Below are 15,088 nucleotides of genomic sequence, written 5' to 3'. Positions count from 1 at the left end.
CCTCCAGAAACACTCTTTACGTGAGGTTATAGGGGACTCTGAAAACCAGCTGAGTCAACACAGCACCTTCGTGCCCGTCCCGGGTTCCCGCACCCAGCCTCGCTCGGGCCTCCGACAGTGGGGACGAGGAATCTGCGTGACTGGGTGCCCGGCCCGTAATGAAATGGGACGACAGGATTCCTCCCTTGTTGACCAGATAGATGGTCCAGGAAGTGCCCCACTCCCCGGACTTCCCCTCAAACACAGGTATGGACGGGGTCGGTGTGGCCGAGCCCATGTTGGAGCCACACAAATCGGACTCAGGCACATTTGGAGTCTCTGTGGGGAGGGACAGGCCTGCCATGCTGGCGGGCACTCAGCACGTTCCCCTTCTTCCCGGGCTCTGTCTGCTGGGAGCCCAGAGGCCCTTGGACACCCATCTGAACGGGGAGAAGGGGCCCTGTCACCCAAGACCGTGCACAGCGCTCCTGGGAGAGGGCAGAGGAAGGCACAGCAGGTGCCTGGCTTTCCCCGCGTCAGGGAGGAGGGCAAGGGGCGGGGGGGGGGGGGGGTGAACATGGCCACTACCGCCCGTCGCCTTCCACCGTGACAGAAAATACACTCAAGTGGGGTTTTCCCAAGAGGCTGTACAGAAACGTAGTCGAATTTGAAGAGCTATAAAACAGTTCTCCATTTCGCCTTCTAACATCCTACAGAGAAGCCCCCCTCGCCTTTAAAGAAAAACGCATAAATACGATGGTTGGTTTTGAACCTTTAATAAAAGTAACAAACGAATGGAAAAAGAACACAACGCTGAAAACTTAGTGCGAATGTGAACCTCACTACATGTCCATATCTCAGATAGTGCAAATTTTGTTCATAGTATTTTACATTTTTACAAACTCAAATCACTTTGGTTCATATACTTGCTATAAAGTATTGGCAAAAAAATTCTTCGGATTCACATTTTTTTGGCTACATTATTTCTAACAGAGATTTACTTCCAGTTTAAGAGAAAAAAAATACTTATTGTTTGTACATGATCAAGTATACTTTAAAGATTCAATTACTGCTTTCACCTAATAACTTCCGGTTTTTCAGAGAACGCGTAGGGGTCATTTCGAGGTGCGGAATGACCCCGTTTTCTTTTAGACAAAATTCCTTGAAAACAAATCAGCTACACAGCCACCTAAAATTTACTCCAAGGCGTTTTTCGCAGAACAAAGGAACCACACACCCATCGCGCGGACGAGGCCAAGCACACGTGGCCACAGGCGCCAGGGGCGCCGACCCCCGTCCTGCCGACTGCCCGCGTCTAGTCAAAAGGAGTCTCTTCATGAAATCGCTTCACAAAAAATTTAAAACAAAAACATTTAAATTGCAAAATACAAAAAAGGTAAATTTGTCAGTAAAAATTACAAGTCTACTAAACCCACAAAACTGGAGTATTTCAAAGGACCAGGGCTCAGTGGAGGGCACAACAGAGTAACTTCATAACTGAAAGAAATTATTGCTGAATTTTGCCTCCATGCAGCACTGAAATGAATGGAGAATCCCTCTTTAACATCTCATACGTTAAAAAAAAGAAAATAAATATTTAAGAGAATACAAGGCTCAGATTGGTTTTCAGATACATTGCACTTGAAGTGTGAGACCCAACCCTCGCCAAGCGGGTCTACTATGGTCTATGCCATTAAGTGAATACATTGTGCTCACCGAGATCTTTGAGTATTTAGAAACACCAAATGTTCAACGTGGTGATATGTGCACGGTTCTTTTTACAAGGCAATCACAGATTGCAAATTCCATAGGGCTGCGGAAAAATCGTCATCTCTGCTCTGGAGGATTAAAGAAACGACAGACAATTCTGGCTAAGAATACACGGCAGACAGGCGTTCCCTCTTAGAGGATTGTGGATTTGGGATGAAACTTCGCAAGTACGGAGGTGAGAATTCCAGCAGGTCACAGTGGAGAGCCGCGGCCTTCGCTGCCTTCTGCGCTCGGTGAGATTGTCTACACAGGGCTCCGCGGGGGGAACGAGGGCGCGAAGGGTCTCCGCGCCGCGACCGCGGGAGCGGGCCTCCCGGGGCTCCCGGCCGCTTCTCTTTTTACACAACCCTATTTAAAAAAAAAAATCTCTTGGATAAATACGGTTCCTATTAGACCACACTTCACCTTTGTTAAAGCACCATCAAGCTATCCCTTGTGGGCACGGATACGAAACCAAGAGCTGGTCATTAGGCTTTAGTTCAAGGCTTTGAAATATGGCAACTTGCTTTTAATAACATAAATGAGATCGAATACTCGGGAAGCTGTGCCTGCCTGAACCCCCGCCCCGTCGGAGCGGACGCAGGCACGGGCGTGTGGCGCAGGTCCGCTTGGACATCGGCGGTTCCCCTCGCTTGCCGCTCTGGAGCAGGGGACTTCTTTTTCCGGGAGTCACGGGGACAGTCACCCAATCTAAACAGATCACGGAGGAGCAAGATCATCTTTGTCACAATCCAAGGTCACAGGTTTTCTTCCCAAATCGTGCTTTTCTTCAGTGGCTTTTGAGACTCAGTCGCCGTGTGGCTTCTCGGGAACACCCTGTGTGGAGAAAGAGTGGCCGCTGGTCAGCACCACGTGCGTGCACACTGCAGGGAGCCCCGCGTGGACCCTGAGGGGCCAAGAGAAACCGCCTTGACGCAGGAGGTGATGGCGACGGAAGTGTGGGAGACAGCGGCCCGGGCCCTCCTCACTGCCCCCGGCCGGGAGCTACCCGTCCCACCTGGCGGATCAGGGACCGTCAGGTGACAGGGGCGTGGACAGCCCTCAGTGAAGCTGCTGTGCGGGTGGAGACCAAGCCCACACCCGCAGAGAGGCGGCCGCCGGTGGGACGGGCCCCGGTGGGACGGGGCCCGGGGGCTGTGGCTCCCTGAGGTCTAAGGGAGCATGCTGTTCTGTGCAGGATGGGTCTGCTCCCGTGAGGGGGTCTCTGCCCCCCACCTGCACGGACCCCCGCTTCTCCGCTGCTCCTCTCCCCTCCGCCGCCTGGGGAGACAGGGGCCCGAAACAGGTGTTGCTTTAGGACGCAGAGTGACGACTCTGCCTCCCTCGACACAGAAACACTCTGCACCCCACTTCCTCACGGGACCCTCACCCGCAGGCGCCCACCGCCCCCCAGGCCCCGCCGGGGCCTCCTCCCTGGAGGACGGGCGTCCCGCTGACGGACGAGCAGGGCCGATGCCGTTCCCGAGGCCACAAAGCTATCGACGGGCACGGGCACACCCGCAGCGAACACTTCTTGCCCTGAGTGTGGGGTGCCCGCCGGCCTCCCCGTCTGGCAACCAGACCGCAGGGCTGACCATTACGAGTCAACTACAAAAGGTTGAGACCTTGCGTGTATCCGGACCCGTGGGGAGTGCCGTGGGGGTGTGGAGGCCGCCAGGGGTTCTGGGGTGCTCGTTCCTCCCCCAGGGAAGCACGACTTCCGTTCACAACTGGTCACCCGAAAGCATCACGAACTGACAACCACAGACGCGAGGACGGTCCCGAACAAACGTCACCCACGGGAACCCGGGGGCTGACCCACCACGCGCTGGGAGGAGGCCCATGCTCCCGCCGAGACACGCGGAGAACAGGCCTGGAGTCCACGGCCCACGGGAGACTAAACTTAGGTCTGGCATTTCTGTACGAACACAAGTGACCGCTGGTGAGAGGTAACGGCTCAGCCTGGGACGGGCACCGCACTCGCGCGGCCCGAGAGCAGCGTGTCCGGGGGCGGGAGGGGCCGCGCCCCACGGAAGAGCCACGGGGAGGGAGCAGCGCGCAAGAAGCAAGAAGGGCGGTGTGGCGCGTACTCCCGCCCAGCCCGCCTCACACCCCTGCGCCCGCCGGGCGAGCTGTTAACCTTCCCAAGCCTCCGTTTCCCCATCTTCAAAATGGGCTAACACCAGGTCCTGCTTCAAACCGTTGTTATAAAAGGTGAAGTCAGCCGACCACGAAAACGCACACCCGTGGCACAGCGAGTGCTAATTCACCCTCGAACAGAACACCCGAGTCATCCGTGTTGCAGCTGATCGGGTCAATCACAAACAGGAAAGGCAAGTTCAACGCCCGCGGCCGGGGCAGCCCGGGGGCAAGCAGGCATCTACTGGAAGCAGTTTGAAGCCTTAGCTTTTTAAAAAACCTGAAGCTACGAATAGCGATACATAGAAATTTCTATAAAATTATGCTACAGACTCATCATTTCCTTTTCAACGCCGGGCTGACAACAAATACCACGTACAAAAAGCCACGTGAACCACTGAACCGCAAGCAAAGCCCACCTGTGGCTTGTGGACGTGGCCATCCTTCTGGTAATTACGTTTCTTCCTCAGGGAGGGGGCCGCAGGGAAGGACAGAAGAGGACTCTAGAACCCAGATGGAGTCGGGGCAGGGATGCACAGGGCAGGCGCCCCCGGTGACACTGGCTCAGGTGTGGGCAGCGCTGGCCTGAGCAGGGCCCCCGTCTTCATGTTCCTCACTCGAGGCACATCCGTCACAAAAGCCCCACTTGGTGGAGTTCCTTCTTAGATGCCGCCCCTAAAATACCAAGCCGGGTTCATTTTTCACGCAAACAGCTCGAGTGCAAAGGCCTGTGGGAAAGAGACAGCTCGACCGAGCTGCGGGCAGGGCCCAAGGACGGGGCCGGGCCGGTCCCACCCCTGACGCATCGAGCAGCTTCCTGGGTTTGAAGGGCGGAAACAAGTTTTCGAATTTTGAGCAAAGAGTAGGCCTGTTTTTACAGAAAACTGTTACTTTTTCATTTCTTTGAAGAGAGAATAATTAAGGTCGTAGGTGCAAGTATCTTCTCTCTTTAAAGCACCCCTTTTAACTTGTCCTTTTAAAGGTAGTTGTGTCCTCGATGATGAAGCTTCCAGCAAGGGCCCACCCTGTCACAGTGTCGCCTTTCAAGACGCCACAAGAGCGGTAAGAGCAAAGCTCCAAGGTTCACCACTCGGGGACCCCGACACACAGAACTGCAGAACGGGTTCGTCTCCCCCAGGCTGCTGGGGTGCGCGGGCCTCAGCGCTGCCCCGGGGGCGGCCGGGGGGCTCAATCGACAGAGCGCGCTGCCCTGGGCGCCGCAGAATCGGGGCCGGGCCGCGGGAGGCACCCGCAGGCCCTCGACGCCTCCAGCCCATGGGGACCACCTCCTGCCGGTGGCGGGGGGTGGGTGGGGGTCGGGGGGAGAAGCCCCCCGAAAAAGGAGGCCCCGTGAAAACACAGCGAGGCAGGGAAACGTTTATTCGGAGCGCGCACCTCACCCTTTGGTCCTGACGCAGCCTGAGACCGTTCGATTTCTGACACCCCCGATTCCATTCCCACAAAGAACACAATTTTGGCCTCACGCGCTTCTCTTGTTGATGCCGTGGCAGCGTGAGCTCAGCAGGCCGTCTGTGTGCCCCCCGAGAGGGCACAGAGGGCAGCGCCCTGGTGCAGAGTGGACGGGGCGGGCTGCCGGGCTCAGGGGCCCACGGCACCGGCCGCTGGAGAGTGGAGGCCCTTCCCCGAGCACCGACGTAGAAGATGCGCTGCTTTCGGGAGGGGCTGGCACACACACCTCTGGGGGTGGAGGCCAAGAGAATCGGAACGCAGGGACCCGCCGACAGACCGGGGCGGTGGGGGGAGGACCCCGCCTTCCACGTCCAAGGCGGCCTCACGCCACGGTCGTGCCCCGAGTAAGCCGACCGGTCTCCAGGAGCCGCCGCGACCAGGCTTCCCCGCGACCGCACGCACGGCGTGCTCCACAGACCGTGGGATGGGTCCCTGCACACCTCGCCCGGGGCCGACCACGACAGTCACGTTCGCGTCGTAACTTTCACGACCAGAAAAATCGCACTGTAAAAGGCCGCGTGCGGTTCTCTCCAGAAGCTGCCACGTCTAACCGTCCGCACACCCTGTTCTCCCCATCCCCCAACTCCGGGGGGGGGTGCTGCCTCCCAGGGTAGAGGGCCCACGATTCCGGCCCCCTGCTCTCTGAAAACCCACAGGACGAGGACCAGGCTGAGCCCCTGCCCTGGAGCCGTATCAGCGGGTGGCGGCCGGGGCGCCACTGGTCCCGGGGAAGGGAGCCCCGCGCTCCCGAGGTCTCGGTCACCCTCCTTGCGGGCGGGACCCAGCGGGAAGGACTTACGTTCTCACGGGTGGAAAAAACAGCGAGCGAGCGAGCGGGGTGGGCGCGGAGATTTGATGACCCGGGAGGGAAGGGATCGTGGCCCTTCCTCGTTTCGACGTACGACAGGAACACGTCTTACGCTCATCCCGACAACCTGTACTTAATTTCCAAATTTGCACCAAAACGACTGCAGGGGCCCACCCAGGATCGTTTGCTGAGACAGTCTCCAAGCGGTAGTATTTTCAAAGGTAACGATTTGCGCGACTCCTTTGAAAGAAGTTTCCTCCCACCGTTTCCAGCCGCTTGCAACTCGCGCACGTGTGAAGCCTCCGCCTCTACCCAAGACGCGCTCACGTCCTGAACCTGGTTCAAAAACGTCTTCGCGCACACGGAACACCGTCGGCCTCAAATAACGACAATTCACTGAATGTTATTAAATTTTAATTTTGTGAAGGGTTACCCTGGGTGAGGACGGTTTTGTCCTGGAAGCCCTATTAGGGGTTCTCTATGGAAGCTACCGGACTAAGAACCAGCACAAGCACCGGTGGACCTGCCCGGGTCTCCTGGGGAGAGCAGCCAGGGGGGCTGGGAGGGGAGGGAGGGAGCCAGGGCACAGGTCTGATGTGGGGCTGCGGCCAGTGTTAACAGGACCCAGTCAAGGGGCACCTGGCTGGCCCAGTAGGTGGAGCGCGGGACTCTTGATCTCGGGGTTGTGAGTTCGAGCCCCATGTTGAGTATAGAAATCACTCAAAAATCTAGATGGAAGTCTATAGGTACATCTACACACACACACACACACACACACACACACACACACACACGTCAAATCCTCTGATCCTCACTGCGGGTGCCAGAAACGGTATTTTAATTGAGTTCTCATTCTGGGGCGGGATCCACAGACCCTCCAGGGGTAGAGGGTGGAACGATGGACTCAGGAACCAGCGGGACATGCTGCACATTCTGTCTTTTTGAAATTAGTTCTATTTTTGTGAACCAGCCGAGTAGCCTTTAGACTCAGCTCCCACTGGTGAGTATCAGCACTAATAAATGCCTTGTCTTAAAAATAGCATGTGAGGGACCGAGATAACTTTTCTGAGCAAGCCCCAGGGTTTATCTCTGAGGGCAATGGCCCTCAGAAGTCTCCGTGGTTTCCTTCAGTTCATTCTATTTAAGCCCCAGAGTCTAAGTCAACGCCAAGGAACGCTTACGTGTCCAAAGTTGATTTCCTCTTATTAAAGTGTTCAAACGCAAACTTTTAACTACGGAATAGAACTGCCATAATTATTCCCGACATCATTTGCCTTTCCGGCTCTCAGGACACGGCTCCGTGCTGGGGGAGCCCATCTACCCGGTGATGGGGGGGGGGGGGGGGGTCTCTGGCGACGCGGGGCACCCCCCATGCCGCCCCGGGGCCACCTGTCCTGGGAACGGCAGTGTTCGCTGGGCCAGGCCCCGACCCGGGCGCAGGGTCTCCGCGGCGTCAGCGAGGGGCTCATTTCCAACCACTCACGTTACCATCTCAGTAACTTTCCTCTGCCGCTTTCCATGGAGAGCTCAGAACCATCACCAAACAGCCCTGTAACAGGACGGGCTGCCCGGGAACCCTGGTTACTTCCTGGCTCATCACGCGTTTACAAATCCCCGAAGCTTCACATACCGAGGAACTGCCTCGGGACCGTTAGCTACTTTTTTTCAAGAGTATGCCATTCTAGTAACTGTTGTTCTTGAGTCCCAACCAGACATCCGTCAACACAAATCACACTGTATTACATAAAGCGACTGCAGCAGGCCAGCAGAGCTGATTGCTTCACATACCATAGCCAGCTGGCGTCCTATGTTGCCCACGGTGACGCCTCCTGAGAAAAATATACAGGGCAGCCAGGAGCGGATGTAGAGGAAATCCGGGGACGTGTACCTGCAGAAAGAACAGAGGAGGAGACCTGTCTCCGGGCACTCGGCCTCCCCGAGCCGGGCTCGCCTCCGGGTGGACTGTCTTCACCGGGGAGGCACACGACACGACACGCCGTGGGAGGGCCACGTCGGAATGCTGCGCTTGCCGTGACTGCTGCGTTTCCCCCCAGGTTAGACGGCACGTTTTTAACAGCAGCGGCATCTTTGAGACTCTCCTGCCTAAATCGACGCCACGTGTGTGCGCATACACCCTGACCGCCCGGCCTGGCGGGTGTTTTTCATGGGAGTCAGGTGACAGCTCGCGGACAAAGGCGGAGTCGGGAGCCCGTGCTTACTGATAGACGCCGTTATACACCAGCAGCTGAGTGATCAGCGTGGCCAGGAAGGCGATGGTGATCCCAAGCCCGAGGCCGCTTCTCGACCGGTCGAACGTCCACCACAGGCCCAGAGACAGGGCTGCTAACGTCAAGGAGAGCTGCACGTTATTGGCAAAATCCAGTTTCTGGAGGCGCGAGGCTAAGGAAACTTCAGCGACGTCTAAGGCCGTCAAATACAAGCCAACAACAACAACCCCCTGCACATCCCACACGCGTTTGTGTTTTCATTACGTAGCATGAGATTCTCCATCCGACAGTCCTGCCCAGGCTGTGTCCAGATCTGCTGGATACAAGAGGACGGACCTTCTCTGATCACTGGGTTAAACCCATAATCCTACCCGGAAACTTTCTGAACGCCGTGGCTGCCGGCATTCTGAGCACACAACAACGCATTTTGCTGGTAAGCCACCTGGAGGCGCTATTCTGTTTTTCGTTTTTATTAGCAATTTGAACGGAGCAAACACTCTTCTCTCGTGGCGCCTCAAAGACACCTCATCAGTTGGCAGCAGAATCACACTTCCGCCTGATGGAGACACAGCTAGCTGCCTTTCATCACAACACTGCTGATCAAGTGGTGAAAACACAGATTTGTCAGAGCTAAGCTAGCCTGTAACACCCCTTCCTGAAACTCGTTTCAAGAAAATACAGGCAGAGCAGATTTAAGAATCAGTAATTCTAAAATACCTTTCTCTGAAATTTCAAGATAGGACCTAGGCTTCCTAAAGAAACCCCAAATTTCTGAGACCTGGTACTCGATGGCCTATCTTCCTGAAAAATGCACTTAACAACAGACACGTAACATAAGTCTGTGCAACATACTCCACCCGTGGACTCTGGAAGTTTGGGGACCTTCCATTAGGAACCCTACTCCGGGGACACCCGGGGGGCTCGGTCGGTTAAGCGTCCGACTTTGATTTCAGCTAAGTCCTGATCTCACGGTGAGACTGAGCCTCGTGCGACAGCACAGAGCCTGCCTGGGATTCTCTCTCTGCCCCCCCTCCGCTCCCACATGCACACACACTCTTTCAAAATAAGTAAATAAACTTAAAAAAAAACAAAAAAAAGGCTCCTACTCCAGAGAACACCACTTCGGTCCCTGAAACTTCATGGTCACGGCCAGGGAGGGGGCAGAGAAGCAGAGATGGGGTTCTCCCCAACCTCTGGAAGCAGTGGCCCCAAGAAGAGGAACCCCCAGCCACCGGTCACTGGGCCACAGAAACCAGATCTTCACAAGGGAAGATGCGAGGTAGGAACCTACGAGGGAATTTACAAAACCAACTGCAAGGAACCAGAAGATTCTGTCTGACAGAAGGCAGAACAAACAAGTCCACTCTGCTTCTGGTACTATTTTGACAGTCTCCCTGCACCATTTCGAAAACTCTGAAAACTCTCGCTAAGTATAAACCAAGCGGCACGCTTTAAAACAAAATAGCTGGAAGGAGACCATTCAAGTGACCTATACAGTAAGATACGCTCGTTGAAAGTCACCAAACGCTGCAACACGGAACCCACGAGAATGCTCTGGACCCGGCACACCCACTGAAGGATACAGCACTGGCGTGGTTGATGCCAACGAAAACCGCTACGCAGCGCATTACACTGGCCCACTCTCTCTTGAACTTGTGGGGTTCCCCAAGGTGACTGTCGATGCACGGGTACAGCAAGCCGACAACAGCTGTTAAAACGAAACAAAACAGTATTAGACTGTGCCAGCTTCAAGGTGATAGGATTTCCACGTGGCAATTGTTAACATATTACTCAAATCGGTTCTTTCCCTAGAAAACGTATGTGCTACAGAACACAGTATTTTAACTAAGATTAACTTTGCATTTTTGTTGTCCTTGAGAACAAAAGGATCACACTGGCTCTGACGGGACCCGGATCCTCGTGTTTGTTTTCTCATGTGTAAAGTGATAAGGGTTATGTAACTACAAGAGCTTACTGTGGTCGGGAGGAGTTAGGGAGTTTTTACAGACACGGAACTTTAAAGCATGGGATCGGATAAAGAGAATTTAGACGGGGGAAGGGTGTGGGGCTCCAGGCCAGAAGCAAAGCGGGCTGCTGGGGATCCAGGCCCACGGGAGCGACTGTGGGACACAAAGGTCAGCTGGTCAAGTCACTGAAACGCTGAGGCTTGGAAGCCAGGGAGCACATCCACCTGGCGTCCTATGAAAGAGGCAAGTATTTCAGGCTCTTGAACCGAGAAACAAGAGGCTCAGTTCTAGAAACTCGGGTTTCAATTTCATTCGACATTTTCTCAAGGTCTAGTTTCGGAGATTTGAAAACTGGAATGCAAATGATTCTGTAACTTATTTCGCTACAATTTAATCTCACCTTTGAAGGTTAAAAGCGAAATAGGTACAAACATGGGGGGGGGGGGGGGGGGGGTGGGGTAGTAAGAGAAATTGTGTTTCAGGTAGTAGTCCTGGAATTCCTTGAGGCTGCAATTGCAAAGAAAGCCTAAACTAAACCATTTCACTTTTAGAATCCAATTTTTGATTCAAACAAACTGCTGTACCAAATGTGCATGAAAAATGCAATCTGCATCTAGGTAAGTATCTCAAAAAGGATATTTAATAGTATAGCTGTGGGGGCGCCTGGGTGGCTCAGTCAGTTAAGCGACCGACTTAGGCTCAGGTCACGATCTCACGGCTTGTGAGTTCGAGCCCCGCGTCGGGCTCTGTGCTGACAGCTCGGAGCCTGGAGCCTGGTTCAGATCCTGTGTCTCCCTCTCTCTCTCTCTGACCCTCCCCTGTTCATGCTCTGTCTCTCTCTGTCTCAAAAGTAAATAAACGTTAAAAAAAAAAATAGTATAGCTGTGTTACTTAAAGGTTTAGAAAGGCAAAGTAGGATCCTAAGTTTCTTTCTTTTTTTTTTTTTTTAACGTTTATTTATTTTTGAGAGAGAGAGAGAGTGTGAGCAGGGTAGGGGCAGAGACAGAGGGAGACACAGAATCAGAAGCAGGCTGCAGGCTCCGAGCTGTCAGCGCAGGGCCGGACGCCGGGCTCGAAGTCACAAACCTCGAGATCATAACCTGAGCGCAAGTCGGTCGGACACTTAACCGACTGCGCCCGCAGGCGTCCCAGGACCCTACCTTTCTAAGAACAAAGATGAAGACATTCTGCCCGCGGAGTAAGTGCAGTACCCCCCAGGGATGTGCCCTCGCTAGAACACAGCTCCCCATTCCCAGTCCTGGGCCCTCCGGCGGTTTTCAGGGAGCGTGCTGAGAAGGTGCTCCGTTTCCTCAGTGCGCCGCACACACACCCCGACTGCGGGGAGGCAGTGCGCAGAGGCGTGAGCAGTGGCCCTGCTCTGTACTGCGTGCCCTTAGACCCGGTCGCTTAGCCTGTCTGTGACTCAGTTTTCACATCTGTAAAATGGAGCACCGGCAGAGAGCGCTGTTGTCGGGCGCGAAGGAAGCAAAGCGCAGAAGATACAAAGTAATAAGCAGACCGCGAACGCCGGCCCGGCTGCAAAGCAAGCAGCGGGGCGCCCCCGTCGCCGCACCTGCGCGGCCCTGCCCCACGCAGACGCACCTTTGCTCTGCGCACCAGAGCGGGCCGCGCCGAGGGCAGGGGCGGGTTCAGCGGAGGCCGCGGCCCGCACCTGGCGAGTGTCTGCCGGCCGACGGGCGCCGCGTGACTACAGAAGCACCAAGCGCTCTTCTGGGCCCGGATCGGCCGGGTCTTTCTACGCGCGCGGCCGGGGGAGCGCACCGGGCGCGCGCGCGCGCCCGCCCGCCCGCCCGCAGCTGACAGCGGCCGGGCGCCCCCGCACCTGACCCGCGCCCCGCCCGGCCCGCCGGCCCACGTGACGGTTTGTTTTCGGCGGCCCGCGGGTAGCGTGTTGGCGCGCGCGGCCAATGGCAGCCCGGCCGCGCCGCTCACCAGTTCCGCGGCGGCCAATCCCCGGCGGGCGGCGGGCTCCGCGCGCGGCCCCGGGGCCAGGTCGGCGGGAGCCCGGCCCGGCGCCCCCGCGGCCCCCGCCCCTGCGCGCCCACCTCCCCCCCCCCCAAACCCCGGACCTCCCCCCTCCCACCCCGCTCCACTCACCGGCCGCCGTCCCACAGCAGGGGGGCACCCACCAGGCCGAGGAGAAGATGGTGGCGATGACCTCCTCGGGGAACAGGGTGACGTTCCGCTGCACCTGCAGCAAGTTGAGCACCAGGGCCAGCACGACCCCCACCGAGAACAGCACCAGGCTTCTCTGCACCAGGTGGTGGTGCCAGCTGCCGGGGGGGCCGCCGCCAGCGCCGCGCCCCCCCGGCCCGGGGCTCCGAGGCCCGCGAGCCGGCGCGGGGTCTGGGTCCGGGCCGCGGCGGGCCGCCAGCGCCGCGGGGCCGAGCATGTCCCCCACTTTGGCCGCCAGCCCTCCGGGCCCGGCTCGCGGGAGGCTCCGGTGCCTGGCGCCCTGAGCACAGGAACAGCTCCAGCAGTGGTCGTCCAGCCTGGGCATCGGTCCCCGGGCGCCGGCCGGCGTTCCTGCAGGGGGAGGGGGCGGGACCCCGTCAAGTTCACGGCCGCCGGGTGGGGACGCTACCCCCACCCCCCTCAGCCCACCTGGCCGGTGCGCCGACGGGGGAGGGGGGCGGCCAGGTGTCCGGCGCAGCTGCGCCGCTCTGCGCGGAAGCAGGGCACGCACCTCTACTGCCGGCCCGTCCAGTCCGAAAGTTTCCCGGACCCCGCCCGCGAGCTGCGCCAAGTTCCCGGGGCCGGCGGACGGAGGGGGGCACTGAGCCGGCCCGCAGGGGTCAGGGGTGCAGCCCCGCCCCGGGGTCGCCCGGATCCCCGGCTCCCGACCCGAGCTCGGCGCCGGCCCGCATCGACCCCGGGGCATCCCCAGCGCGCCCCACCTACCTGTCCGAGGGGCGCCCGCGCGCGGACTCGCTGTGGAAAGTGGCCACGGCCCGGACCGCTTGGAGTTGGGCCCTGGGCGCGGGGCGCGCGGTGTAGCTTTTAAGGCGGGCGACGGTGGCGGGGCCGCGGGTCACGTGACCCTGCCCGGCCCGCCGCTTGGGGGCGTGGCCTCCGCGCGCCCCGCCCCGCCCGCGCGCCCGTCCGCTCGGGGTCTGGTGAGGCGGCCGCGGCCAATCGGGGGCGGGCGGCCCATATGACGTCAGCACACGCCACCGCCGCCTCGCGCCCGGCGCTGGGTCGGGAGCGCGGACGGCGGGCGGATGGCCTGACGGACCGAGGGGGCTTCGGGGACTCGCCGGCCGGGCCTGGGTGGGAAGAGCGGGGCTGGCCCGGAGCGGGTGGGCGGCATCCCTCGGTTGAACAACCTGGGCCCTCGATCGTCACGTAGACGTGGCCCACTGATGAGCCTCCCCTGCTGACCTGGCCCCTCCACTGGGCGGGCAACAGGTGATCGCTATGCACCTGCCGAGTCACCTGACGATGCTCCGACCTCTGTCGTGTGGCCGGCTTCCGTGGCGCCGGCTGGTCACCACACCTGCTAGTTTACGGCGAGTGCACTGGTGCGTGCAGTGCCCCGGGGCTCGGAGGCGCGCTGCTCCGCTGTGTGTGTGTGTGTGTGTGTGTGTGTGTGTGTGTGTGCGCGCGCGCGCAGGCGTGCGTGCTGTTAAAGGTGCATCGCCGCTTCCCCGCGGCAGAGCGGTCCACAAACCTCTGGTCCACGTGACGTCTGTTACGAAAATGCAAATGGTAAAAATCTCATTCGTCTTTCCTTACCTTACCCGGCGAAAGCAAGCCACCACCATTCAAGAAAAAAAGGAAATCTGAACTCTTGACTCTCCTCTTGAAGAGTAGATTACTTTACCGCGTTGGTGCGTACGTGTTTGTGTCGTGCTTGCCAACGTGTGTCACATCAGGCCCCACAAAACCCACATCTTGTTGAGCGAGGTCCTGTTGTTTCGCGGGATCTTCGGCAACCGTAGGGGAAGAGCCGGGTCTGCGGCACTGTCCGCGGAGGAGCAGAGATTGGGAGGAACTCGGACCTTGAGAGCAAGTCTGATGGCCACGACGTCGCACGGGCTCAGGCGGTGTGAGGTTCCACTGTGTGCCATCTCCAGTATCGGGACTTGTGGCCATCTGCCAGAATCTTAAAAAAAAAAAAAAAACAAACAAACAACAACAACAACAGCAAAACAAAAAACCAGAAACAGCCTCCTGAGATATTGATGTTTCTCAAAGTTCCTGGTTTTGGTGGTGGGGGGTGGAGGCAGGATTCGCATGCATTTTTAATGATTAAACAGGAGACTTCAAGGAAAAGCAGTGCTTGCAGTGCTGGGGTCACACTCCTCGACTTTAAGGGGTGTTGCCCTGGGAGAGTTTTGAGGAGCGCTGCGTGAAGACATTTGCCACTCGTTAGCTGGTCACTGTTGCCCCCCCTTCCCCCATCCCCCCCCCCAGTAGTGGGTTTTCGGCCACGGCTCACTTGCAGGCCAGACACAGCCTGGTCGTGGTGTAGGTATCCCACGCCCAGTCCAACATACCACGCTGCTGTGACCTCTTAACCTAATCTACATCCGCGAGAGCATACATTTTTAAGAAGTGTCATCATCACGCGTTATGACAAAGTGGCTTTCAAACCGTCGTGCACAACCCGGATGTGGCATTTGTGAGGGATGTGACTTGTTTTCATTTCTCGAGCATGACCCAGACAAAGTGGGGGTGGGAACGGGGGGGTGGGTTCCGTGGTCACGTCTTCTCGTGGGAAGGGC

General features: G+C 57.8%; 1 protein-coding gene across 2 annotated transcripts; it reads right to left on the bottom strand.

Annotated features, from left to right (window-relative positions):
• Positions 1-736: 736 nt before the first annotated feature.
• On the bottom strand, positions 737-13,373 carry INSIG1 (insulin induced gene 1). 2 transcript variants are annotated; one of them, XM_030308885.1, is made up of 6 exons: positions 13,263-13,373; positions 12,459-12,887; positions 9,957-10,081; positions 8,365-8,531; positions 7,934-8,033; positions 737-2,565 (listed from the first exon to the last, which is right to left on the bottom strand). In XM_030308885.1, the coding sequence occupies exons 2-6, from the start codon at positions 12,859-12,861 to the stop codon at positions 2,536-2,538; spliced, it is 825 nt and encodes a 274-aa protein (XP_030164745.1). In that variant the 5' UTR covers positions 12,862-12,887; positions 13,263-13,373; the 3' UTR covers positions 737-2,535. The 2 variants fall into 2 exon arrangements, with proteins under 2 accessions (XP_030164745.1, XP_030164746.1); XM_030308886.1 differs by lacking the exons at positions 12,459-12,887; positions 13,263-13,373 and adding an exon at positions 11,943-12,103.
• Between the last annotated feature and the right edge of the window lie 1,715 nt (positions 13,374-15,088).

The sequence above is a fragment of the Lynx canadensis genome, chromosome A2, assembly GCF_007474595.2.
Source record: "Lynx canadensis isolate LIC74 chromosome A2, mLynCan4.pri.v2, whole genome shotgun sequence".
NCBI classification, from domain to species: domain Eukaryota; kingdom Metazoa; phylum Chordata; class Mammalia; order Carnivora; family Felidae; genus Lynx; species Lynx canadensis.
The sequence above is the reverse complement of the archived record's forward strand: the minus strand, read 5'-3'. Positions and strand labels throughout refer to the sequence as shown.

Coding starts and splice junctions, on each gene's coding strand:
- INSIG1 (XM_030308885.1), bottom strand. CDS start 12,861: ATGCCCAGGCTGGACGACCACTGCTGGAGCTGTTCCTGTGCTCAGGGC. Junction 10,082..12,458: donor CTGCTGTGGGACGGCGGCCG/GTGAGTGGAGCG, acceptor TCGTTTTAACAG/CTGTTGTCGGCTTGCTGTAC. Junction 2,566..7,933: donor TAGGACGCCAGCTGGCTATG/GTATGTGAAGCA, acceptor TTCTCCACACAG/GGTGTTCCCGAGAAGCCACA.